The 27925-nt window shown below is 37.0% G+C and overlaps 2 protein-coding genes across 15 annotated transcripts in view; one reads left to right on the top strand and one right to left on the bottom strand.

The window, feature by feature from the left end:
* Positions 1-27925, top strand: part of CCDC66 (coiled-coil domain containing 66) — a 119988-nt gene that overhangs the window by 44089 nt on the left and 47974 nt on the right. For 2 of the 9 annotated variants that reach the window (XM_053669337.1, XM_037132110.2), the window contains 7 exons: positions 3658-3802; positions 4239-4379; positions 20887-21377; positions 21930-21970; positions 22781-23019; positions 23295-23422; positions 24870-25065. In XM_053669337.1, coding sequence (XP_053525312.1) covers positions 3658-3802; positions 4239-4379; positions 20887-21377; positions 21930-21970; positions 22781-23019; positions 23295-23422; positions 24870-24941 — 1257 coding nt within the window. In that variant the 3' untranslated portion in view covers positions 24942-25065. Of the gene's footprint in view, positions 1-3657; positions 3803-4238; positions 4380-20886; positions 21378-21929; positions 21971-22780; positions 23020-23294; positions 23423-24869; positions 25066-27925 lie in introns of those variants that run through there. The other 7 variants (XM_037132106.2, XM_037132105.2, XM_037132108.2 and 4 more) reach the window with 6 other exon arrangements.
* The window catches only part of TASOR (transcription activation suppressor), a 50622-nt gene continuing 48887 nt past the window's right edge, over positions 26191-27925 (bottom strand). For 4 of the 6 annotated variants that reach the window (XM_037132098.2, XM_037132099.2, XM_037132101.2 and 1 more), the window contains 2 exons: positions 27741-27905; positions 26191-26883 (listed from right to left, as the gene is read on the bottom strand). In XM_037132098.2, coding sequence (XP_036987993.2) covers positions 26417-26883; positions 27741-27905 — 632 coding nt within the window. In that variant the 3' untranslated portion in view covers positions 26191-26416. Of the gene's footprint in view, positions 27161-27740; positions 27906-27925 lie in introns of all 6 variants that reach the window. The other 2 variants (XM_037132100.2, XM_037132102.2) reach the window with 1 other exon arrangement.

Below are 27925 nucleotides of genomic sequence, written 5' to 3'. Positions count from 1 at the left end.
GGGGCTTAGGAACCTCCAGGACGTCTTTAAACACTCCAACATCCGAATTATAGGGGTCCCAGAAGGGGAAGAGAGAGCAAGTGGAAAACTTATTTGAACAAATAATAAAAGAGAACTTCCCCAATCTGGCAAAGGCAATAGACTTCTAGGAAATCCAGGAAGCTCAGAGAGTCCCAAAGAAGTTGGACCCAAGAAGGAACACACCAAGGCACATCATTATTACATTAGCCAAGATTAAAATGAAGGAGAGAATCCTACAAGCAGCAAGAGAGAAGGGGACAGTCACCTACAAAGAAGTTCCCATCAGACTGTCAGCGGATTTTTCAAAAGAGACCTTACAGGCAAGAAGGGGCTGGAAAGAAGTATTCCAAGTCATGAAATCCAAAGACCTACAACCAAGATTGCTCTATCCAGCAAAGCTTTCATTTAGAATGGAAGGACAGATAAAGTGCTTCTCAGAAAAGATCAAATTCAAGGAGTTCATCATCACCAAGCCCTTATTATATGAAATGTTAAAGAGGCTTATCTAAGAAAAAGAAGATAAAAAAGATGAACAGTGAAAGGACAGCAAACTCACAGTTATTAAGAACCACACCTAAAGCAAAAGCAAACTAAGAGGACAGTTAGATCAGGAGCGGAACCACAGAAATGAAGAGCTCATGGTGGGTTAGCAACAAGGGAGTGGGAGGAGGAGAAGGGGGATTAGGTACAGAAAATATGTAGCGTAGACGATAGGTAGAAAATAGGTGGGGGGGAGGGTAAGAATAGAAGGGGAAATATAGAATAAAGAACTTGAGACGTGGTCATAAACTAGAGGGGCGGATGGTGGGGGAGAGGGTGTGCAGGGTGGAGGGGAATGAAGGGGGTCAAATAGAACTACTGTAAATGAGCAAAAGACTGGAACAAGTAATTAACCATTTTACAAAAGAAAACAGCCAATGAATATTTTAAAAGAAGCTTATTCTCATTAGTTATCAGTGAAGTGTAAATTAAAACCACAGTGAAATGCCATTTTATATCCAACAGAATGGCTAAAATTAAAAAGTCTAACATTGCATCCTGGCTGGTATAGCTCAGTGGATTCAGTGCCGGCCTGCAAAGTAAAATGTTGCCAGTTTGATTTCCAGTCAGGGCACTTGCCTGGGTTGCAAGCCAGGTCCCCAGTAGGGGGCACTTGAGAGTCAACCACATACTGATGTTTCTCTCCTCTTTCTCCCTTTCTTTCCCTCTCTCTAAAAATAATTAACAAAAACGTTTTTAAAATAATTATTCTCGTTTAAAATAATAAAAATAAAAAGACTAATACTGCTTTTTAAAAAGTTGTTAAAATGTAAGCTTCAAAAGGGAAGGAATTTGCCCTGTTGACTTTTAGTCCTAGTATTCCTAGTATCTTTTATTTCTAGTATCATTTTTGAAATATATTTTATTAGTTATGCTATTACAGTTGTCCCATTTCCCACCTTCATTGCACTCCACCCTCACCCTGCACACCCCCTTCCACCCATATTCACCCCCTTTACTTCATTTCCATGTGTCATAAGTTCCTTAGCTTCTACATTTCCCATATTTTTCTTGCCCTCCCCCTGTCTATTTTCTCCCTTATTCTCTGTACCTTTTCCCCTTCTCTCCTCCTCCCACTCCCTTGTTGCTAACCCTCCATGTGCTTTCCTTTTTTGTGATTCTGTTCCTATTCTAGTTGTTTGCTTAGTTTGTTTTTGTTTTAGGTATGATTGTTTTTTTTTCTTTTTTAAATTTAATTATTTTTCAAGTACAGTTTTCTGTCTGTTTCTCCCATCCCAGCTCATCCCGCCTTGTGCTCCCCACCTCCCTCCCATTTCCACCCCCCTTAATTATTGTCCCTGTGTCCTTTATACTTGTTCCTCTAAATTAGGTGTGATTGTTAATAACTGAGTTTGCTGCCTTTTTACAGTTTATATTGTTTATATTTTTATTTTCTTATTCTTAGATAAATCCCTTTAACATTTCATAAAATAAGGGCTTGGTGATGATGAACTCCTTTACCTTGACCTTATCTGGGAAGCACTTTATCTGCCCTTCCATTCTAAATGAAAGCTTTGCTGGATAGAGCCATTTTGAATGTAGGTACTTGCCTTTCATGACTTAGAATACTTCTTTCTAGCCACTTCTTGCCTTGAAGGTCTCTTTTGAGAAGTCAGTTGACAGTCTGATGGGCACTCCTTTGTAGGTGTCCTTTGTCCCCTTATCTCTTGCTGCTTCAAGAATTCTCTTCTTCATTTTGATCTTGGGTAATGTAATTATGGTGTGCCTTGGTGTATTCCTCCTTGGATCCAACTTCTTTGGGACTCTGTGAGCTTCCTGGACTTCCTGGAAGTTTATTTCCTTCACCAGATTGGGGAAGTTCTCCTTTATTATTTGTTCAAATAAGTTTTCCACTTGTTGCTCTTCCTCTTCCCCTTCTGGTATCCCTATAATTCGGATGTTGGAAAGTTTAAAGATGTCCTGGAGGTTTCTAAGCCTCTTCTCATTTTTTTGAATTATTGTTTCTTCATTCTGTTCTGGTTGGATGTTTCTTTCTCCCTTCTGAATCACTCCATTCATGTGAGTTCCAGTTTTCTTTCCATCACTATTGGTTCCCTGTGCATTTTCCTTCATTTCCCTTAGTGTAGCCTTAATTTTTTCATCTTACTTGCAACCAAAATCAACCAGTTCTGTGAGCATCTTGATCACCAGTGCTTTGAACTGTGCATCTGATCAAGGTTGGCTATCTCTTGGTCGCTTAAAAGTATTGGCTCTGGGGCTTTGATTTGTTCTTGCTTTTGATCCATTTTGGGGGTGGGGTCTGGTCGTGCCTGTTATGCAGTAAGGAGCGGAGCCTTAGGTATTCACCCCTGAGGGGTAACCAGTGGCTTGGTTGTGACTCTGTATGTGGGGGCAGGGTCAGAGAGGGACCAGTGGCGCATCCTCTGCTCTCTCAGATTTCAGTACCCTTTGTTGCTTTCCACAAGCAAACCGGGTCCTTCTGGTACTGGTTCCTAGGTGCGTGGGCTTGTGTATGTTCTAAGACCCTGCGGGTCTCTCCAATGAACTCTCCTGTGAGGAGAGGAGTCTCTCCCGGTGCTTCACCCCCCATAAGTGTTTTCATCTGTCCTTTTAGGCTTTATTTTCTGGCACCGTGGCCCTGCGTTGCGTGGTCTGTCTCGCTGCCTGTTTTTGCTTGGTTATCTGCATGCGAATGTATGACCTCAGTCTGCTGGCCACCTTGTGTGCCTCACTGATTCTGCTCATTGCCTCTCCTCATCCGGGGTCTGCTAGCCATCGCCTGCATGCCCGGGTTGCCAACCCCTGTTTTTTCCTGCCTCGACCCCTCTCCACTTGGCCACCAACTCCGCCCCTCTTACTGGTCTGGATGAATGGTTGTCAGACTTCCATACACTTCAATTTTCTGTTCGTTGGTTATCTTTTTGTTTCTAAATTTTTGTTATCCTTAATTTTGGTTGTGCAGGGAGGCACAGTGTGTACGCCTATGCCTCCATCTTGGCCAGAAGGTATTCCTAGTATCTTGAATATAGCCTTGCACATAGTAGGAGCTGAGAAAATATCTGCTGAGAGAAAATAGTCACGTTTGTATGTGTTTGATAATTTATTTAATGAATATTTGCACTTTATTATTAATAGGAAATTATAACTCTCAAGACAAATGAACTATTCCAGACGATGCAGAGAGCACAGGAGCTGGCACAGAGACTGAAACAAGAACAAAGAATTCGAGAATTGGCTCAAAAGGGACATGACACTTCTAGATTGATTAAAAATCTTGGTGGTAAGCACTTAACTAGAATTTTATTTATAATATTTGTAGTTGATTTTAAATGACTTTTTAATACCTTTAACACATCTATTAACTAAGTATTTTTAAAGGAATTTTAAACCTTGAACTAATAATGCATTTTGGGGGTGGGGGGAATTACATTAAGACTATAGCTGTTTTCACATAATTTTCTTATTTTGCTCACAGTAGGTAAAATGATTACTTTTGTACCATTTTTTATGGAGACATCTGTTAAGTGGTATTCCTATATTCAATAAGGGATAATATGAATGAGGGTAACTTTTTCTAAGAAGTGTTAGGCTAGCCCTTCTAAATATTTTTCATTGTTCATATTGATTAGTTAACAGTCTTGTTCATGTTTAGTTTCTGCTACTCATAATTTTACTATTCCTCAACTCTCATTTATCCTATTCATTTCTTTTGCTAGTTAATTCAGTACAAGTGGAATTTAATGAATCTACTAACAACATTTCAAATTCAAGACATAGCTTGGATGAAGTCAGTGATAAAATGAATACATCTATTAGTTTTATGAACTCTTCTAAGAAGGATACTGGTGTGCAAACAGGTATTTGTTTAGAAATTACTATTTGGTTTAAAATTTACTTAAAATGAAGTCAGAATTGGAATCAAGTTCAGTTAATTTAAAATTTAAAAATTAAAGAAATTGAAGATTTTTAATAAGTTAAAAAGTAAAAGGATATCTTGATTTTTTAAATTTTCTATAACAACTTTACTGAGATATAATTCATATAGCATAAAATTAACCCTTTTTACAATTCAGGTGTTTTTATTTTATTTACTTTTTAAAAGATTTTCTTTATCTATCTTTAGAAAGAGGGGAAGGGAGGTAGAAAGAAAGGGAGAGAAACATCAATGTGTGGTTGCCTCTCATGTGACCCCTACTGGGAATCTGGCCTGCAACCCAGGCATGTGCCCTGGCTGGGAATCAGACCAACAACCCTTTGGTTCACAAGCCGGCACTCAATCCACTGAGCCACACCAGCCAGGGACAGTTCAGTGTTTTTTTCAGAGTTCAGTTTAGTTTTTATATTCAGAGTTGTACAACCATCATTACGGTGAATTTTAGAACATTTATTTTTATTTTTATTTATTTATTTTTAATATTTTATTTATTTATTTTTAGAGAGAGGGGAAGGGAAGGAGAAAGAGTGGGAGAGAAACATCAATGTGTGGTTGCTCTCTTGAGTCCCCTGCTGGGAACTGGCCTGCAACCCAGGCATGTGCCCTGACTGGGAATCGAACCGCGATACTCTGGTTCGCAGGCCCGCGCTCAATACACTGAGCTACGCCAGCCAGGGCTTTATTTTTTTTAAGATTTTATTTGTTTATCTTTAGAGGGGAAGGGAAGGAGAGAGGGAGAGAAACATCAATGTATGGTTGCCTTCGTGCATCCCCTGCTGGGAACTGGCCTGCAACCAAGGCATGTGCTCTGACTGGGAATCGAACCATGATTGTCTGGTTCGCAGGTCCGTGCTCAATCCACTGAGCTACACCAGCCAGGGTGAATTTTAGAACATTTTTATCATTCCAAAAAGAAATCCAGTACCCGTCAATAGTCACTCTCCATTTCCTTTCTCTTCTCCATTCCTAGGCAACCACTAATCTACTTTCTGTCTATAGATTTGCCTATTCAAGACATTTCATATAATTGGAATCCTACCCATTGTGGGGTCTATTGTGTCTGGATTGTTTATACATAGCATAGTATTTTAAGGTTCATCCATGTTGTATCATGTATTAGTACTTCATTTTTATCACTGAATAATACTCATTTTATGGATCTCCCACAATTTGTTTATTCCTTCACCATTTAATGCACATTTGGGTTATTTCTACTTTTTGGCTATTGTGAGTATGCCACTATGAACATTCATGTGCAAATTACTGTGTAGACATAAATTTTCAGATCTCTTGGAATAAACCAGTAGCATTGCTAAGCCATATAGTAACAATATGTTTAGCATTTAGAGGAACTACCAAACTTTTCCAAAGCAGCAGTACCATTTTATATTTCCACTCACAATGTTTGAGTTTTCCAATTACTCTATGTCGTTGTTCACAATTATAATCCTTATGGTAATAAAGTGGCTTCTCATTGTGGTTTTGATTTGCATTTCCCCAGTGACTAATGATGTTGAGCATATTTTCATTTGCTCATTTAAAATTTTTACATAGGTAATAAGGTAATATCCATAGTGGGCACCATTATCATAGGTCTTCATGCTTACTATACATTCTTTTAGGCCTCCACATATCTGTCTCAGAAATCTTTTTTTTTTTTAAATAACTTCCAGGCAATCTCTTCACCTTTTCATTTTTCTCATTCAGGGTATAACTGACATGTAACATTAGTTCAGGTGTATAATACCATGATTTAATATTTGTATGTATTTCAAAATAATTACCACAAGAAATCTAGTTAACATTTATCACCATACAGAGTTAACAATTTTTTTCTTTTGATGAGAACTTTTAAAAAGTACTCTTACCAATTTATAAATGTTCAATACAGTATTTTTATTATTACTTGGTACAGCATTATTATTTTGAAACCTCACCCAATTTTATTGATTTTTAGAGAGACAGAGAGAAAAAAAACCATCCATGAGAGAGAGAAACATCCACTGGTTGCTTCCCGTATGTGCTCTTACTGTAAATAGAACCCACAACCTATCCATATGCCCTGACAGTGGATGAGCCCACAGCTTTTTGTTGTATGAGATGATGCTGTAACCAACTGAGCCATCAAGCCAGGGAATACAGTATTATTAATTCAATTGACCCTTAAACAACATGGGTTTGAACTGCCCTGGTCCAATTATGTATGGGTTTTTTGTTGTTGTTTTTTTTTCAGTTGACCTGTATAGTTAAGTTGACCCATGCAGTTCAAGCCCCTGTTCAAGGGTCAGTCCACAGTTGGGAATCTGTGAATGTGTACGGCCAGTTGCAATTATATGTGGATTTTCAGTTGTGCAGGAGAATGGTACCACTAACCTTTACATTGTTCAAGGGTCAGGTATAGTCACCATGTTACTGAACAAAACAAAAAAAAAAGGCAGAGGTTCAGCTACCTGCTAGAACAAAAGCCAAACTCGAGAGGCAGGTGCTGATGCAAAAGGAAAGAAGTTTGATTTGTATGCCATGCCATCTTGAAGAATGGGGAACTCCCCATCTCTTAGCTCATCTCCTCTTAGTAACCCATCCTCAGCAAAACCAGGACAAAGGAAAGTGCCCAGAGTTCCTGCTCTATTTTAAAGTATTGTCCTTTGGGGCCAGCAGGTGGCTGCTAAGTGCTGGTCGAGGTAGCTTAGCTTGTTCCCAGCTGCTGTTGGGCATCAGGCTCCCTCCTGGAGGCTGCATGTGGAGCCAGTGTGGTCATGGCCATGCTGCTTCTAGGGCCATAAGGTCACATGCTTCCAAATGAAAGCACACACAAACACCCTGGTAAATGCTTCACCAGGTCAGCAAGAGAAAGAGCAAAACTCCCTCCTGGAGGTCATGGGCCACGCAGCTACTAAAGCCACATGGCCCATGGAGGGCCCACCAGTGTACCCACTGGGTGCAGGTTCCAAGCAGTGAGCCATAAGCAAGACCTAGAGCTTTTCTTTGTTCTCCAACCTGGGATGGGCCAGGTACTTTCTCAGGATGACCAATTAACTTCCTAAACTTTCGGGTGCTGTGGGTGGGTCTGCCTCCCAACCAATCTCCTCTTTACCCAGGCTAGATTGATAGTGGTCTAGGGCCACCCCCTGCTGCCATTCTGACTTACATGGCGCATGTACCTGCCTTTCCCTGGGTCCACCCCAATCTAGTCCTGGAAGGATGAGCATAGGGTTTTCCCCCTTATTCAATTATTTTTCTAGATCTTGGTGTACCCGGTGCCCTAATCCATTCATCATTAGAGGTGAAGGCTTGTTTGGACCCTATCATTTTTCTAGCCCCAGGCATGCTTGGGCTCCATCTGTTCATCTTTCCAGCTCTCCCCGCGTACTTGGGCCATGTCCATTCATTTTCTAGCTTTCAGCACACTCAATTTAAGAACCTCCCCCTGCTGCCATCTCAGCTGGTCGAGGGGACTGCCCTGACTCTGATCCATTCAAGGCTGCCTGGCTTCCTTGCCCTTGAGGCCTCAGGCTATGCTGAGGTGGCTCTGTACCTAGTCTAATGCTTAGGTACAGCTGGGCCCCATGTGGGGGTTGGAGGGAGGTGGTGCCCTGCCACTTGTGGTGTCTGTCAGGGTTCCCACTGCCTCTGGGCCAGGCAGTTGCACAGCTAGGATGCTGCAGTCAGCTGAACTTGAGGGCTCTGTGCCTCACCCCCAGAGAGACACCCTCTTCTCCTTGCTGCTTGTCATAGTCTGGCAAGTGTCAGCATCTTGGCTCGCAGAGAAGTGGCAGACCAAGAGTATGGGCTTATCTACCAGTAACAACCATGTTGTACATTATGTCTCCATTTTCTTATTTTATAACTAGTAGTTTGTTCCTTTTGACCTCCACCAATTTTACTCACTTGCACTACCACACCAAATCTATTCTCTTTGTCTATGAACTTTGTTTTATATGCCACATATAAGTAAGATTATATGGTACTTGTCTTTCTCTGACTCATACCTCTATCATGTCCTCAGGATTTTACTTTTTTATGGCTGAATAATAGTCTATCTATTGTGTGTATCACACATATCTATATGTATTCATATATGCACATACATACCAAATTTCTTTACCTGTTCATTTATCCATGGATACTTAAGTTGCTTCCATGTCTTAGCTATTATAAATAATGCTGCATATGTTCTTTTGAATTAGTGTTTTGGGCGTCTTCAGTCATATGCTCAGAAGTGGGATTGCTGGTTCAAAGCACAGAACGTTTTTTTTTTTTTTTTGAGGTATCTCCACACTCCACAGTGGCTGCACCAGTCTGCATTCCCAGCAATAGTGCACAAGGTTTCTTTTTTCTCCACATCCTTTCAACATCTATTTCTTGTCTTATTGATAATAGACATTCTAACAGACATTCTAACAGATGTATGGTGATATCTCACTGTGGCTTTATTTTCACTTCCCTGATAATTAGTGATGTTAACATCCTTTCAGGTACCTATTGGCCATCATATGTCATCTTTGGAGAAATGCTAGTTTAGATTTTCTGCCCGTATTTTCATCAGATTATTATATCTGTGAGGGTTTTTTCACTGTTATATGAATTCTTGTAATTTTCAATATTTTTCTTCCACTCAGTAGGTTGCCTTTCATTTTATTGATGGTTTCCTTTGCTGTGCAGAAGCTTTATAGTTTGATGAAATCCCTCTTGTTTACTTCACTTTTGGTACTTTTGCTTTTAGTATCAGATCCAAAAATGATCACCATTACTGATGTCAAGGAATTTACCGTCTATGTTGTCTTGGAGTTTTATGGTTTCAGGTCTTATAATCAAGCCTTTAATCAATTTGGATTTAATTTTTGTATATGATACAAGACAAGGGTACCCAACCTCTAGTCTGTGGACTTGTACCTGTTCATGCCTATTAGGAATTGGACCACATAGCAGGAGGTGAGCTTGAATGTAATGCACTTGAATCTTCCCTAAACCATCCTCCCACCCTTGGTTTGAGGAAAATTTGTCTTCCATGGAACCGGTCCATGGTGCTAAAAAGATCAGGGACCTCTGATATAAGATACTGGTCTAATTTTATTTCTTTGCATTCGGCTGTCTGGTTTTCCCAGCACCAAATATTGAAGAGACTGTCCTTTCCTCATTGTATAATCATGGCTAATTTATTATAAATCAATTGGCCATATATGGGTGGGTTTATTTCTGGGCTCTCTATTCTGTTTTATTGACCTATATGTTTATGTCAATACTATACTGTTTGATTATTATTACTTCGTAGTATAGTTTGAAATCACGGGGTGTGTTGCCTCCAGGTTTGGGTTTTTTTTTTCTCAATATTGCTTTGGCTCTTCAGGGTCTTTTGTGGTTCCATACAAATTTTGGGATTGTTTCTTCTATTTCTGTGAAAAATACTCGGGGTTTTGACAGGGATTTTCATTGAATTTGTGGATCACTTTGGATAGTATGGATATTTTAACAATATTAATTCTTCCAGTCTGTGATTTTGGAATAGTTTTTCTTTCATTTGCATTTTCTTGAATTTTTTCTTCATTAATGTCTTATAGTTTTCAATGTACAGGTCTTTCACCTCTTTGATTAAATTTATTCCTAGAATTCTTTTTGATGCAATTGTAAATAGGATAATTTTCTTAAGTTCTCTATCTTATAGTTTCTTATTAGTATATAGAACTGCAACAGAGTTTTGTGTATTGATTTTGTATCCTGCAACTTCACAAAATTCATTTGTTCTAATAGCCTTTTTTGGTGGAATCTTTAGGGTTTTCTGTTATGTCATCTGCAATTAGTGACAGTTTTACTTTTTCCTCACTGATTTAGATGCCTTCTATTTCTTTTTTCTTCTTTAATTGCTCAGGCTGAGACTTCCATTAGTATATTGAATAAAAGTGGTAAGAATGGGCATCCTTATTTTGTTCCTGATCTTAGAAAAAGCTTTCAACTTTTCACCCTTGAGTATGTTAGCTGTGGGCTTGTCATAGGTAGCCTTTATTATGTTGAGGTATGTTTCCTCTATTCCCACTTTGTTCAGAGACTTTTAATAGTAAACGGATGTTGAATTTTGTCAGATGCTTTTCTGCATCTGTTGAGATGATCATATGATCTTTATTCATTTTTAAAAGGTTTAGTTTACTCATTTATTTATTTTAGAGCAAGGGGAAGGGAAGGAGAAAGAGAGGGAGAGAAACATCAATGTGTGATTGCCTCTTGCACACCCCATACCAGGGACCCAGCCCGCCACCCACGCATGTGTCCTGACTGGGAATTGAACCTGTGACCCTTTGGTTTGCAATCTGGCACTCAATCCACTGAGCCACACCAGCCACAGCTTTATTCTTCGTTTTTTATTATAGTGTGTCTCTTTGATTGGTATGTGTGTACTGAATTCTCTTTGCATCCTTGAAATAAATCACACTTGATCACACTGTATATAATTCTTTTAATGTATTATTGAATTTGCTTTGTTAATATTTTGTTGGGAAGTTTTTCCATGTGTTTCATCAGGGATATTGGTTTGTAATTTTACTCTCTTGTGGCAGACATACCTGGTTTGGGTATCAGAGTAATGCTGGCCTCATAAAATTAGTTCAGAAGCATTTCCTCCTCTTCTAACTCTTTTGTGAAAGGATTGGTAATAATTCTTCAAATATTTGGTAGAATTTACTAGTGAAATTATCTGGTTCTGAACTTTTATTTGTTGGGTGGTTTTTGATTACTCATTCTCCTTACTTCTAATTTAAATTTTCTATTTCTTCTTGATTTAGTCTTGGTAGGTTGTACATTTCTAGGAATTTATCCATTTCTTACAGGTTCTCAAATATGTTGGTGTATAATTGTTCATAGTATTCTCATGGTTCTTCATATTTCTGTGGTCTCAGTTGTAACATCTCACTCATTTCTGATTTTAATTGAGTACTTTCTTTTATTCTTGGTGAGTCCAGCTGAAGGTTTGTCAGATTATCTTTTCAAAGAGCCAGCTCTTATATAGTTTTATTGTTTTTTTCTATTATCTTTTTAGTCTCTATTTTGTTTATTTCCTCTGTGTTCTTTATTTCTTCTGGTAACTTTGGTTTTCACTTATTCTTTTTTCCAGTTCCTTGAGGTATAAAATTAAGTTGTTTCTTTGAGATTTTTCTTATTTCTTGATGTAGGCAATTATCATGATAAACTTCTCTCTTCAACTTGCTTTCACTACATTCCATAAGTTTTAATATATTTTCATTTTAATTTGTCTCAGGGTGTTTTTTGAAGTCCTCTTCATTTCTTCTTTGACCCATTGGTGGTTGCATAGCATGTTGTTTAATATCCACATATTTGCAAATTTTCTAGCTTTCTTGTAATTTATTTTTAGTTTCATACCATTGTAGTTGGACAAAGTGTTTGGTATGATTTCAGTCTTCATAAATGTATTAAGACTTGTTTTGTGGCTTTATACATGATCTATCCTAGACAGTGTTCTGTGTGCACTTGAGAATAATGTTCATTCTCTTGCAATTGGATGGTATGTTTTTATGTATCTGTGAATTACATCAGTCTAACATTTCATGTAAGGTCAATGTTTTCCTGTTGATTTTCTGTTTGGACGATCTATCCAATGATGTAAGTGGTTATTAACATCTGTTAATATCTGTTATTTCTCCCTTAATGTGTGTTAATATTTGCTTCATGTGTTTTGGTGCTTTTATGTTGGTTTCTGAAATATTTACAGAACCCAGTCCAACTCTTGTTGGATTGACCTCTTTATCATTATGTAATGTTATTCTTTTACCATTCCTTCACTTTTATTTTGTGTGTGTCCTCACATCTGAAGTGAGTCTCTTGTAGCCCTCCCTTATCACAGATTCATTTTATATGGTTTTAGTTAACTTCGATTGACCATGGAAATTTTAAAAGGAAAATTCCCAAAAGAAACAATTTGTTAAGTTTTATATTGAATATCATTCTGAGTGGCATGATAAAATCTTGTCCTGTCCCACCTAGGACATGAGTTATCCTTTTGTCCAGCAAATCCACCCTGTATGTGCTACCTGCATATATGTCACCTTTGTTATCAGATCAACTGTCACAGTACCACAGTGCTTGTGTTCAGATAATCCTTATTTTACTTAATGAACCCCCCCCCCAGGCACAAGAATAGTGATGCTCACAAATGGAATGTACCACAGAGAAGCCATAAAGTGCATGTATATATGGGGAAAAAACATGCACTGGGTTTCGTACTACCTGTGGTTTCAGGCATCAGCTGTGGATCTTGGAATATATCCCCTGTAGGTAATGGGGTACTACTACAGATGGGTCTTAATTTTATATCTGTTTTAGTCACTCTGTATCTTTTGATTGGAGAATTATTCTATTTATATTTATAGTAACTGTTGCTAGGTATATACTTCCTGCCATTTTATTGTTTTCTGGTTAGTTTGTAGTTTCTCTGTTCCTTTCTTCTTTTACTCTCTTCCTTTATGTTTTGAAGATTTCTTTAGTGGTGTGCTTAGATTATTTTCTTTTTCTCTTTTTTGTTTCTACTGTGGGTTTTTGTCTTGTGGTTACCATAAGGCTTACATATAACAACTGATACTTATAACAGTTTATTTAAAGTTGGTAACTAAGTTTTGACACATTCTAAATCTCTATGTTTTTACTCTCCCTCCCTTCACATTTTATGTTTTTAAAAAAAGTTTTTATTCTGGGATGTAAAGTTCTCTTAATTAAAGTATAGTTGACATACAATAATAGTTTCATTTGTACAACATAGCAATTTGACATTTATATATACGATATGAAGTATTCACTATGGGAAGTCCGGTAAGTATCTATTACCCTACAAAGTTACGGAAATATTATTGACTGTATTTTCTATGCTGTACATTACATCTCTGAGGCTTATTTTATGTTTGTACTTCTTAATCCCTTTTTGCCCATGCCCCCATTGCCTAACCATCTGGCAACTACTAGTTTGTATTCTATATGAGTCTGTTTTGTTTTGTTTGTTCATGTCATGTGTTTAGTTTTTTAGATTCCACATATAAGTGAAATACCATATTTGTACTTCTCTAACTTTTTTTCTTAATACCCTCTGTGTTCATATGTGTTGTCACACATGGCAAGATTTCATTCTTTTCTATGGCTGAGTAATATTACATTGTATATGTGTGTACCACATCTTTTTTATTCACTCATCTATGGATGGACACCTACTTGCTTTCATTATCATGGCCATTATAAATAATACTTCAGTGAAAATAGTGGTACATATATTTTTTAAAATTAGTGCTTCTGTTTCTTTGGATAAATGCCCAAAACTGAATTGCTGAATAGTATGGTAGTTCCATTTTTAATTTTTTGTGGAATCTCCATACTGTTTTCCATAGTGGCTGTGCCAATTTCCAATCCTACCACCAGGGCCCAAGGGTTCCCTTTTCTCCCCACCAGTACTTTTGTTTCTTATCTTTTTGATTACAGCCATTCTGACAGGTGTGAGATGATGTTTTATTTGCATTTCCCCAATGGTTAGTAACGTTAAGCACCTTTTCTTGTGTCTGTGGCCATCTATGTCTTCTTTGGAGAAATGTCTTCAGGTCTTCTACCCATTTTTTAATTGAATTATTCATCATTTTTTCGATTATGAGTTTTGTAAGTTCTTTATATATTTTGGACATCAATTCCTTATCAGATATACCATTTGCAAATATCTTTTCCCATTCAGGTTGCCTTTTTGTTTTGTTGATTGTTCTATTGCTGTGTAATGTGGTCCTATTTACTTATTTATGTTGTTGCCATTGCTCAAGGAGATATATCAGAAAAGAAATATCGCCATGAAAAATGTCAGAGAATTTACTGCCTCTGTTTTCTTCTAGAAATTTTACGGTTTCAGGTCTTAAGTCTTTAATCAGCTTGAGTTTATTTTGTATATGGTCCGGGTAATTTTTTTGCATGTAGCTCTCCAGTGTTCTCAACATTTATTGAAGCCTTTTCCCCATTGTTTATTCTTGCCTCCTTTGTTGTAAATTTAATTGATTATATAAGCATAGGTTTATTTCTGGACTCTTTATTCTGTTCCGTTGACCTATATGTCTGTTTTTGTGTCAGTATCATAGTGTTTTGATTACTATATCATTGTAGTACAGTTTGAAATCAGGGAGACTGAAGTTTCCAACTTCACTTTCATTTACTTCTGCTATGATCTTTATTCCTTCCTTCTACACTAACTTTGGGCTTTGTTTATTCTTCTTTTTCTACTTCCTTTAGGTATAAGTTTAGATTATTAGAAATTTTTCTTGTTTTTGAGGTAGACCAGTATTGTTATAAACTTCCCCCTTATAACAGCTTTTGCTGTGTCCCATAGGTTTTGTAGTGTTCTTTCCATTTTTCTTTATCTTGTATCTTTTTTCATATCCTTTGATTTCATCATTAATTCATTGGTTGTTTGCTAGCATGTTGTTCAGCCTCCACATGTATTATTTCCAGGTTCCCTCTTATAATTAATTTCTAGTTTCATACCATTGTGGTTACAAAAGATGCTTGACATGATTTCTTAAATTCCTTGACTTGTTTTATAGCCTAACGTGATCTGCCCTAGGCACCGCTTGTGTGCACTTAAGAAGAATGTGCCATCCCCTATTTGGGGATGGAATGTTTTGTATGTATCTATTAAGTCTGTTTAGTGTAATATGTCACTTAAGGCCAATATTTCCTTGTTGATTTTGTGTGGATTATCTATCAATTGATGTAAATGGGGTTTTTAAGTCCTCTGCTATTATCGCATTACTGTCGATCTCTCCCTTTATGTCCTTTAATATTTGCTGTATTTCACTGTTTCTAAGTTGGATGCATTGATGTCTAGAGTGTTATATCCTCGTTAGATTGATCCATTTATTATTATGTCATACTATTCAGCCACCCTGTCTTTTGAATGTAGCACTTAGTCCATTTACATTTAAAGTAATTATTGATAAGGTATGTACTTATTGCAACTTAATTTTCATACTAGCTTTTATGAGGATGATTTTTCTTCTCTTATATATCTTCTTATTTCTAGTTTTGGTCCTTTTTTTTCCACTTAAAGAATTCCCTTTAATATTTCTTGTAATATGAGAGTGATGATGCACTCCATAGCTTTTGCCCATCTGGGAAACTCCTTCAATTCTGAATGATAACTTTATCAAGTGGATTATTCTTGGTTGTAGATTTTTTTCTCTTTCATCATGTTAAATATATCCTGCACCTCCCTCTGGCCTGCAAAGTTTCTGTTAAAAAGTCAGCTCATATTCTTATGCATATTTCCTTATATGTAACTACTTGTTTTTCTCTTGCTGCTTTTAAGATTCTTTTGTTTTGCCTTGGCTGATGTGGTCCAGTTGGTTAGATCATTGTTCCATAGCCAAAAGGATTGAGGGTTCAATTCCTGGTAAGGAATTGGCGTATGCCTAGGTTGCAGATTTGATCCCCAGTCTGGGTGCATATGGGAGGCAGCCAGTCGGTGTTTCTCTCTTGCATCCATCATGTTTCTCTTCCTCTCTTTCTAGAAAGCAATGAAAAAGTGACCTTGGGTAAGAATGAAAAATAAATAACAAGATTCTCTGTTTTCCTTGAACTTGTAACATTTTACTCTTGATGTTCTTGGTGTGAGTCTTTTTCGGTTCATCTTGTTTGGGACTCTCTGTGCTTCCTGGACATGGATGTCTGTTTCCTTCATCAGGTTAGGGACATTTCCAGCCATTATTTCTTCAAATAGATTTACTGTTCCTTTCTCTTACTCTTCTCCTTCTGGGAATCCCTGTGATGTAAATGTTAGTACATTTGATGTTGTCCCAGAGGTTCCTTATGCTATGCTCATTCTTTAAAATTTTTTTTTATTTTTCCCTTTGGTGATTTCCACTATTCTATCTTTCTGATTACTGATCCATTCTAGTGTATTTTTCAATTAGTTCATCTCTAATAGGTTCTTTATCGTTTTTGTCTCTGTGTTGAAGTTCTCAGCTTCTCTACAGAGTTTGGTGAGCATCTTTATGACTATTGTTTTGAATTCTTAATCTAGTAGACAGCTCCTTTCCATTTTGTTTAATTTTTTTCCTGGGGTTTTGTATTGTGTTTTATATGGAACATATTCTTTTGTCTCCTCATTTTGCCTGTTTGCTTCTATGTATTGGGTAGATCACCTATGTCTCCTGGTCTTGAAAATATGGCCTTTTTTAGAAGGTGGACCATGGTGCCAAGTGATGGAATCCCTCCCTCAACCCCATCACCAGAGCCATGTGCTCTAGAGGTGTTCCCTGTGTGGCCTCCTGTTGTGATTGGGGTACAACTGCTAAGGACACAGTGGCAGGCAAGGTTGGCGCCAGGCACAGTTGGCTGTGAGGGCAGGGCTTTGGTGTGGCTGGCAGTGAGGCCCAGCCTTGACTGTCTGTTGAAGACACACTGCAATGTGCTGGTGCTGATGAGGCCACCCACCAGGTGTGGCAGGGGTGCCAGCCTGATGGGTCCTCAGAGAATGCCAGGGTGGGGTGAACTGTGTTAGCAAGATTAATGGAGAAGTCAGAAATGGCATCTGGTAGTATCAGACTAGCTAGAGGGAAGTAAAGAAAGATTTTTAAATGGTGCCTGTCAGTACTTATATTTCTGGCAAAAGTCCCAACAGGTCCCTGTCCGTCCAGCATACACCCTAAAATAAGTCAATATGTTACCTTCTCATAACACCCAGGTGCTTTCAAACTGCTGCCTCTGCACTGGGACTCGAAGAGCACAACCTTGGTTTCCTGCAGCCCTTTGGCTTTCCCAGCTGTAAGCCCTGCCAGTTTTCTAAGCCAGATGTTATGGAGGCTCCTTTTTCTGGTGCCTGTTCCCCAGGCTTGGGCTCAGACCCCTTTCTTTTCAGGTGGGGACCTCCAAGATTGTGATATCCTTCCCACTTGTTGGTTATCACTCAGGGAGTGGGGTGGTAGCCTGCCAAGAACTGTCTCTCCAGTTGTTAGAGTCCCACGTGATCCAGCAATGCAAGCCCTCATGGCCTCCAGAGCCAGGCCATCAGGAGCATTACCCTGGCAGTGGCCACAAAAAAATGGGACACCAGATGCATGTTACAGTGCCTTTCCAGAAAATACTGGCACTCTGGAATGGGGCACAAGGAAAGTACAAAGATGGTACATGCCAGCTGGAACTGGGCAGAAGGGGAACAAAAGATGATGCTTGCCAGAGGTCGGGGAACTTGCCTAGAATTAAAAAATAAATCACTCACCAGCTTCAGTCCTCTGGAGGGAATCCCAGCAGGCCCCTAGATGTGTTAAGTTTAGATGCCTGCCCCTCAGGCCAACATTTTAATGAAAGTAAATGAGCCACTTTCAAGTACAGTCTGGACACAAATGGCTGCGTCTGCACTGGGCCCTGGGGCAAGTGAGTTCATGTGTGAGCTTTTGTGGGTTTCATGTTTGCAAGCCCTGTTGTCAAAGTTACATGTTTTGAAGGTTCAGCTCTTAAGTGTAGGTCTTGAAACTACAATGTGGTGTACAAACCCTTTGCTCTTCAGGGAAAAGCTCCGGGTTTTGAATTCCCTCCTGATTCATGGATTGCCATGCTGGGGGTAGGGTGGATGGTTTGATTGTGTCTCAGCCTCTCCTAGTGACTTCAGTGTGGTCTCTTTCTCACTTGCCTGATGTGTAGGAGTCATGGGGACAGTTTTTACAGTTATTTCAGAGGAAATTATTTCATATATTGCTGTAGATTCTGTATGTCCATGTGAGGAGGTGAGTTTAGGATCTTACTAGGTCACCACCTTGAACTGGAAAGCTTCACTTTTTAAATTAATCCCTAATGCAGCCTCCTGTCACTGCTGAAAGAAATCTGTACCCTAATATAGCACTATTTTCTCCTAGGTAATTTTAGACCTTACTTTGAAAACACCAAATTACCCACATTATTTGACAGAAAGTAGAAAGGAACCTTAAAAAAGGAAGTGGGGTAAAGCAGTTTGCCAATGCAACCTGTTTACTTATCTGAAATTATTCTGCTTATGAGCTCTTGGTATTTCTTGATAGTTGCCTTTTAAACCTGAAGAATCTGGTCCCTTCCTGGCAGGGCTTACAGCTGGGAAAGCCAAAGGGCTGCAGGAAACCAAGGTTGTGCTCTTCGAGTCCCAGTGCAGAGGCAGCAGTTTGAAAGCACCTGGGTGTTATGAGAAGGTAACATATTGACTATTTTAGGGTGTGTGCTGGACGGACAGGGACCTGTTGGGACTTTTGCCAGAAATACTAAGTACTGGCAGGCACCATTTAAAAATCTTTCTTTACTTCCCTCTAGCTAGTCTGATACTACCAGATGCCATTTCTAACTAAATAAATTCTCACACAAGATAAAGGAAAGTGAAACTAAGTCTTTAAGATAGTAAAATTCTGTGTATTAACAGTGAGCAGCTATACATAAGAAAAATTCATCAGGGTCCCAAAATCGAAAAATTCAAGATGATTTATTTAGAAAGGCACCTTTGGTAAAGGGACAGAGTAAACGTAAGGTGAAGTTCCAGGAAATGAGCTAGTGGAATAAATATCCTGACCTCACTTTTTTCTCTTTAATCTGCCTGTGAACACTTGACAGATGCAGAAGCCGGAGGACCCAGGAAATCATTGATATGGTTCATACAGTCAACCTGCCAGGGCAGAGAGCTGAATAGAAAAAGGTGTCAAGAGTAGGAAAAAAAATACCCAGTATGAGAATGACCAAGGGCTGGGCAGCCTTACTAGGGATTAGTCTTGGAGCAAATCCAACCTGAAATAATAACCTAAGAAGTCTCCAAGATAAGAGCAATAACTGGGCTGTTCTTTTTTTTAATGTGCAGCCCGACCTCCACCTTTCATTAGTTAATTGTAAATTTAAAATTTTAATCATAAGTAAAAAAGTTTTTACAAGGTTTTCAACTGGTTATACAGCTGTGCAAGCTGAGCACATCACTGAACATTAGTAAGGATATTTCAGATGTCTTTGAGTGGTGAAACTTTCATTTTCTCCATTGAAAGTTATATATGATTCAGGGATGATCTGAAGGCAAAAGCTTAATGGTGTGTGAAATATGGACTTAAAAGAACATAAAATGTAACATGACTATATATCAATAGCAACATTTCCCTAAAAATTTGGTTCCAAGAGGGAAGTTATAAAAGACATTTTCCCTGGAGTGAAAACAACTGAAGGACACTTTCCATATCCCTTTCTATTTTACACCTAGGTACTTTGTTAATTTCAAACCAAGAACACTTCATGTCACTTTTGTTTTTTACATTGCTTTTGATGAAAAGTTTGTCAGTTACCATTGATATGAAAATTGCAAATTAAACTTTTCTTGGAAGTATACTTAGTTATACAACATGGTATTAGATATGGTGTTTGTATATTCAAGTCAAAGCCAAGACCATGCTGTTGTTTAAAAAATGGTCTACTCACATATACAAATGAATCATCTTAAATTCTGATGTGTACTCTAACATAGGATGATCCACTTGTGTGAGGGATCTAGGGTGGGGTGAACAAATTCAGAGATGGAAAGTAGACTAGAAGTTGCTGACATAAGGAGAGAGTATGGGATGAGAGATTCAGTGTAGTGAGTGTTCTTTATGCCACTGAATTGTATATTTAAAAATGCTTTAATGGCCCTGGCTGGTGTAGCTCAGTGGATTAAGCATGGGCCTGTGAAGCAAAGGGTCGCCGGTTCAATTCCCAGTCAGGGCACATGCCTGGATTGCAGGCCAGGTCCCCAGTAGGGGACACATAAGAGGCAACCACACATTGATGTTTCTCTCCCACTCTTTCCCTCTCTCTAAAAAATAAACATTGAAAAAAAAAGGTTTAATGAAGGATCTGGAGAAATTAGAACCCTTGGTATTATTGCTGGGATTGTAAAATAGTGCAGCCACTATAGAAAACAGCAGTTACCATTTGAACTAGGAATTCTACTTCTGGGTATATACCTGAAAAAATCATGAGGAGATATTTGGACACCCATGTTCATTAAGGTGGAAGCAACCCAAGTGTCCCATGGTATATGAATAGGTAAACAAATGTGTTATATACATACAATGGTGTATTGTTGTCTTAAAAAGGGAAGAAATTCTGACAATTCTATAACATGGATGAACTTTTGAGGACATTATACTAAGTGAAAATAGCCAGTCACAAAAAGGCAAATATTTATGTGAGGTACTTATAGTAGTCACATTTATAGAAACAAAGTAGAATGGTGGTTGCCAGGGGCTTGGGGGATGGAGGAATGGGAAGATATTTAAAGGCTATATAATTTGTTTTGAAAATTTCAAGAAAAAAGTTTTAGAGGGTAGTAACTAATAACAATTACCTTTAAAAGATGGTTAAAATGGAAAATTTTATGTTAAGTATATTTTAAGCACAAATTTTAAAAATCATATGCTTTTTTTCCCTTTTAGATGACTTAAATATTGAAATATTCACAAGTGCAGAATCATATTGTGGATCAGTAATAGAGAGGGAAATTATAAATTGTTCATCTCCCAAGATACCTGCAGAATTTAATGAACAGTTTAACACCAAGAAAAACAAACAAGAACTAAGAAGTCAGGATAAAGGACTGAACTTAGAAAAAGAAAACAGTTGGTATAATGACCATTGCAATCAGTTCACAAGTGCAGGGAAACAAACAAAACATAGGAAGAAATGTCCTAAAAGGCCTGATTGGAATATAAATAAGCCACTCAAAGGGTATATTCCAGCATCAGAAAAGTACCCTAAACAGCTTCAAAAGCAGAGAGAAGAAAAAAAGGTAAGGCGGCAAATGGAACTGCTTCACTTGGTAGAAAGAAATAATCCTGGAAACCTCTCTCAAAATACAGGCACTTCACCAGTTCATTCATCTCATCAGGAAACTGAGTCAAAGTTCAGGTGGCATCTAGTCAAAAAGGTAAAGGCTCTTCTGTCTCAAATACATATTTTAAAGTATATATTGTTGTTTCTAGATTTAAAAGTTCCCCACATGCATATTTTCACAAGGCTATTTGTCTGAAATTTACTTTAGTTTATACCCGGGGCTGGAAAACTATGGCCCATGGGCAAATCTGCCTTGCTGCCTGCTTTTGTAAATAAAGTTTTAAAAATACACAGCCATCTCATTCTTCTTCTTTTATGTATTATCTTTGGCTGGCTTCACACAACAGCTGCTGAGTTCAGAGTAGCAGCAGAGACCACATGGCCCACAAAGCCAAGTGTTTACTATCTGGTTCTTTAGTTTATACCTTTAAACCTTGTGTGGATTAATGCTTTTCTTTATTCAAACACTCAAGCAGAAGTTTGTGACTCAGATAGACTCAGGAAAAATTTAAAACCTATCCCATAATCTATTATCTTTTATTCAAATATCCTCAAATATTTTTCCCCAAATATAACCACTGAAGTATTTGTGAGAACATGTGGAAATACTATCATTCCTTTCTGCGTTTATCTGCCTATCTTTTAGGAAGAAGAACGCCTGAAAATTAATTCTTTCAGCAAAGAAAGGTATGTTAAGGATAGATTGATTCCATAGCTACTTTAGTGCTTTGTATGTGGTACAAGAGATAAAAAGTATTTGCTCAAAATACAGGTGAGGTCAAGCATGTATGTATGTTCGTGTGTGTGTATATACACACACACACACACACACACACATAATACATAATACAAACAGGAAAGAGTGTGATTTCCAAAGTAGAGGTCTACGGGAAGGGCTGCTGGCATTTAAAATTACCTAGATTTTTTAAGCTAAATTGGACTGGGCTCAGTCAGGCCTCCTAGGCAGGAATGTGGGTGTTTTCTGTTATCTCCCAGCTTTAACACTTTTGATTTTCTAGGTGTGATAACAGTGTCAAGCTAAGACATTCTGCTTGGATTGAAGGGTGGGTGGAAAGAAATGACTGGTATGGATAATGAGAAATTCAATTTTGAAAGTATAGAACTATTAGACTTTTTGTCTTTGTTCAAGAAGTATCTGGTTCAGTTGTCTCAGAATGTGGCTCTCAGACAGCAAGTAGTTCAGATAGTAAGTACATTACTTTATGATGAATTATTTGAAAAACATTAGGCTTAAATAACCTAGGTAGTGTTGATTCTCAGATTTAGTTTAATCCCTCCCTCGCCCTAACTGGCATAGAGTGTATGTATATATTTTTAGCAAGTACTAGTAAAAACTCAAATTAATCCTGTTTTGTTTCTACTGGTGTTACAAGCATATTTAGGATAAACTGAAACACGATTAAATAGTAGAGATGCTTAATCTAAAGTACACAATTTTTCATTAGTCCCTATTTATGCTTTTTTGAAAAAATACAGGTCTCAATCACCACCAGTTTCTATGATGAAAAACAGAACACAACAAACTCAGACGTTAACAAATAATTATGAAATAGAGAATCTGATCCCAGGAGGCAATCAAACAGAAGTATCACCTAGCATTTCTGAACCATCTCATTTTATTCCCTATGTTCGAACCAATGAGATCTATTACCTTGATCCAGATGCACCATTGTCTAGGCCTCTCACCCAGAATCCTCAGTACCCAAATGCACAAAGTAAGTATTCTTTCCCTCTGTAATTGTAAATTCAAAATCGAAATTGGTATTCTGGTCCTAGTTCTAGAAATTGTCACAACAAGGTTTGCTCAAGTTTGGGGATCCATTACTGAATTTTTAATCGACTATCTTATTCCTTGAATTTTGCTTGGTGCTTTCCTAGGATATAAATTTGTGCATGTTTGTTCATGAATCCTAAAATATACTGTAGTGTAGGGTTCTACCATACTGTTAGGAATATATTTGATTCTTGTCATTTTCATCTGGCTTTTTAGACTGTGACCAAGAACAAAGGCAGCTATTTGACTCTGATTATGTCAGGGATCCACTTCTTAATCCTAACCTGGTGAAAAACAGGGATCGACAGCAAGCAATCCTGAAGGGACTGTCAGAACTGAGACAGGTATGAACTTATTTTTTTAACGAAGCGAGGATGTGATTTTTTTCCTGGCTGTGTGCTGGAATGGCTGTTTTACTAAGTGCCTGGCTGGCTACATGATTTGTGACTTTACTACATCCCAGTTTTTTTAAAATTTCAACATCAGGGTGGGCCAAAAGTAGGTTTACAGTTATAAGTACATGAAACAAGTTATTCTTGTATTAACTATTGTTATTTTCCATAAGAAAAACTGTAAACCTACTTTTGCTTCACCCTGCACATCCTATTCTTGAATGGAAATAAAACAGGACTTTCAGGTTGCTTCACCTTGCCATCTTTAAGAATTTTCAGCATGAAATCATGAGACAATTCAAATATTAAAACAATTTTATTGAATGAAAAAGCATACATTTGTACAGTAAAATATCAATAAGGCCCTAAAACCAAAGGCAGAAAATATATAATTATGTTGTAAGAGGTTCTTGGTAATGCAGTTCATGCTTTTTTATGAATGTGTTGGCAGTGTTCAGGCAGTGTTCAGAACACAACATTAACACAAGTCCCCCCAAATAATATAATTCATTGTGAAATTGTGTAGCCTTTACCCACCAGACTATTCTTTATCCCAGACCAATTATGACTTCTCATCTTGCCTAGGCAAAAGTAAAATTCATTATTTAAGGCTGTAACTTTTCTCCATTAGCTTGCCTTTAAAAAAAATAGTAGCTTGCAAAAATTTTTGCAGTTAGTTTTGATTAAGGTATAGTTTTTGTGTTTGGGGAAAATACACTGTCATTTTAGGAGTATCTTTCATTTCAAATTGATGAGTGAAGTACTGCTTACCAATTCTTTCTATAGAGCTAGAAAATCACTCATACAGGATTATGAAGAAAGTGCCCTTTGTTTTTTAGATGGTAAGTTTGGTTACAAATAAATTGAGTTATGTTACTCAGGTTTGGTAAATTCATACACTGCAGGTTTGTTTGTTTTTAACCTAAAACTTCTAGCTTTGTGGAGACAAAGTCAAGAGAAGGACTATGATGTACACATACACCCACATGTTTTTTTTTTGTTTTTTTTTTCACCCACATGTTAATTATTCAGTAGGGCCTTATATTAGCCACTGTTAATGCAGGAAACACTAGCATTTGGCAGATAGGAAGAGGGGACTAAGACCCATAAAATCATGTAGACTTGGTTTTAAGATTAAGTCATCCCTGTTGTTTCTATGCTAAAAATATAATCTTACATATATTATAATAGCTATACAAGTCTAGTGTGAGAATTACTAAAATTTCTTTGAGTAATTAATTTAACATGACAAAGAGAAAGCTTAGACAGTAGCCAAGTATTTGAACTTAATACATGTTTTCAAAAATAAAGTTCTGGATTAACAGGGTAAAAATGTTAAAAAGGAGTAACTTGCAAGTCTGCTGCATACCTTTACTAACATATATCAATGTAATTTCAGGGCCTTCTCCAGAAGCAAAGGGAGTTGGAAACTAATCTCATGCCTTTAGCTGCCAATCAAGAAGAATTTTAGTTGTTTTAAACGTGTAAAAATCAAATCCTTCACATTTGTCCTCCAAATTATAAAATGTCCTCATCACTTAACTATTTTTACAAATAATCTAGGTTTATTTTTAGATGCTTATTTAAAAATTGTATATTATGTGATAAAATGCTGTACATGTATGTATGTGTGTATATATATATATATATATAATTTTTCAACAATAAAACAGACACCTTTGTAAAAGTTTACTAGTAATAAGAGGCATGTTTCTGCTCTTTCACAATCTGGGTATTTAAGTCCTATAAAAACACTTTCCTACTTACCTTAAACACAGTCTGGAGTTTCTGTTCTGTTAGTAATGTTCTTCCACACATTTTATGTATAGCTTATTAACTGAAATACTACTTATATATTTTAATATACAAAAAGATTTAAAAGGGTAGAAACTCTTCCAAGTTGTTCTGAGGTGCCAAAAAAGTTTGATTTAATACATCCCAACTTTACTAAAATAACTGAAATTCAGTTTAGGCTCATATGGCAATTTTCTTTTCCCCAAATCCTGTTTTTATGACTTTTTTGCATTAGTAATGGAGAAGCAGTTAGTGGCAATAGATGTGGGTTTAAAATTTACCTCCACCACATATTTTATCTGAATTTGAAGTTATTTTTAGTCTAGCATTTTAAGTACTTACCACCTCAAAAATATACTTCTAATACTGCCAATTAAAAAATCTGTAGCAAAGGATTTGTTCCAAATTGCCCAATGCCTTTAATAAATTTATATTTTGAAATATGAAATTGAATTTGGGTAAGTCAAGGGCCACACAAGCACTGAAAATTATAAAGTACCCTGAAGTAACAGGTTGACAAGAATTTTAACAACATGGCTAAGATAAAAAAAATAATGCTGCCTAGTATTAAGGCCTAAGTCCTATGTACACAGTTTATTATGTGAAAGAAGCTGCACTGTTAGACAAATCTTGAGGTACTGAGCCAAAATCCTGTAAGTATTTATTAATATCACTGGCTTATACCTGTGTAAAAACACTATACAAAAGCTTAAATGAAAATAAATACAATAGTTGATAGGTCATTTCAGCAAAAGTAGCTGGTATCATCTAACATTAGAGAAGTAAAGCCATTGCTGTCTACTATTCTTTTGCAAACATCTAGTTTTATATATAAAACAGACTTCAATTTGAAGCCAAAGTACAGGTGATATACAAATGTAAAACTTAAAAAGTGCCAACATTAGATAATTCAAGTACAATATATGTTAAAAATATATATATATTTATTTCAATTTTCATATGCTTCAACTGTTACAGGCCTTCATGATTTAAATAAGAGGGGAAAAATTTTTGAGAAAGGACAGAAGCCTTTTGTTTCTAGAGAAGGAAATATAAATTGTTAATTCACTTTTAAGAAACAGAAAAAGTTCGTAACAACTTATGTAAAAAAAATACTATAATTATTTCTCTTTTAAATATGGCCTGGAAAAATCACTTCTCCCCCATGCTTTCAGTATAAGCAGATAAAAAGTAATTTTCACTTTCTTGAGACTGACTTGATGAGAGGGCATATGGTGTCCCCAAAAATGTCTGGTGAGTGAGAACATTAAAATGACTACAGTGATGGGACATACTTAATTGACTTTGATAAACCTGGAAGTTGCTATATGAATCTTGTTCAGCTGAACTGCTGTTCTGTCCTTCAGAGCTTACATCAATAAAAGCTCTCTCTTCAGAATCAATTTGATAAGTCTTATCTTCTAATAAACCTTTTTGCACGTCAAGAGACGATTGCAACTCAATTTGAGTATTCTTTTTTTGATCTGTTCCACGTGATCCTTTGGTCTCTTTCGCCAAAATTTCTGAATGAAAATTGCTGTACACTTCTATTTGTGAGATTTCATCTCCTGAATCCAGAGACATATCCTCTTCATCCTTTTCATCGTTTTCTAAAAGAGCTACATTTAAAAAACAAAAAGTCCTCCTCTATTGAAATACACAATTTGTTTAAGTTTTAAAATTATACACTACTCACACAATATAACGCGTCAGGGTCTGCAAGTCCACAATCCCTTAAAGCTTGGTCTTCTGCCACAAGTTCACTTAGTCACAACACTCACACTAGGTGTGAATGTCCAGATAATCCGATGCTAAAAGCTTCTGCGAAATGTGTTCACGTTTAATGTTGGGAAATCCCAACTCCCAGCTCCAAAGGGGTTAATGTCAAAACAGCATCTAAAGTTATACGGTAATTCAGTATTTGACAAGACAAATACAAAATAAAAATTCTGACATCTAGCTTCACTGGATTTCTACTAAACTGGTTTGATCTCTGCTTTTTATCAAAAACAAAAGTACATCCTTCATTTCACATAAAACCTGGAACCAAAGCAGAGGCCATCTCGCAAAACTAAAGCCATGGATATCCCTACTATTTTGTATTAAATTACTTTGTACATCTGGGGAGATTTAGTAACCTGATGCCAAATCCCTATATCTGGTGTCCTTTTGTAAAAATTATAACCCCTTTGCTGACAACAGCAGACAATAAAGCTTACAATACCCTCAAAGACAGAATGCCTACTCTATAATATGCAGTCCACAGAAATGCTAACAGTTTGTATTGACTACAGTATAAAATGAGACTGGGGGTATGCTAAGTATAAAAATGATAAATTTCTTAAAACGCTTCCCCTGAAGCTGTTATACAGCAAAGTGAGTCATTTTTAAATAGGCATTTCCGTATATGAAAATGGCATAACCATTCCTCTTTTTCTGTCTGCCTTAAAGAAAATGAAAACTACTAAAAAGTTACCTGACTGTGACTCAAGATTCTCATTAGCACCAAGCAATGGAAGGTTTTCTTCTGTGATTGAGTTGTGATAGCCCACGAGACTTTTAAAGTTCTGCATAAAGGCTTCAGCAGATGCAACTACTATTCCATTATCTGTATAACTGGAGGACATCTGGATATTTTTTTCTAAATTAAAAAGAAAATGT

This window comes from Artibeus jamaicensis, unplaced genomic scaffold, assembly GCF_021234435.1.
Source record: "Artibeus jamaicensis isolate MK-2021 breed Jamaican fruit bat unplaced genomic scaffold, CSHL_Jam_final contig_519, whole genome shotgun sequence".
Lineage (NCBI taxonomy): Eukaryota > Metazoa > Chordata > Mammalia > Chiroptera > Phyllostomidae > Artibeus > Artibeus jamaicensis.
Note: the sequence above shows the minus strand (reverse complement) of the source record. Positions and strands in the feature narration are given on the sequence as shown.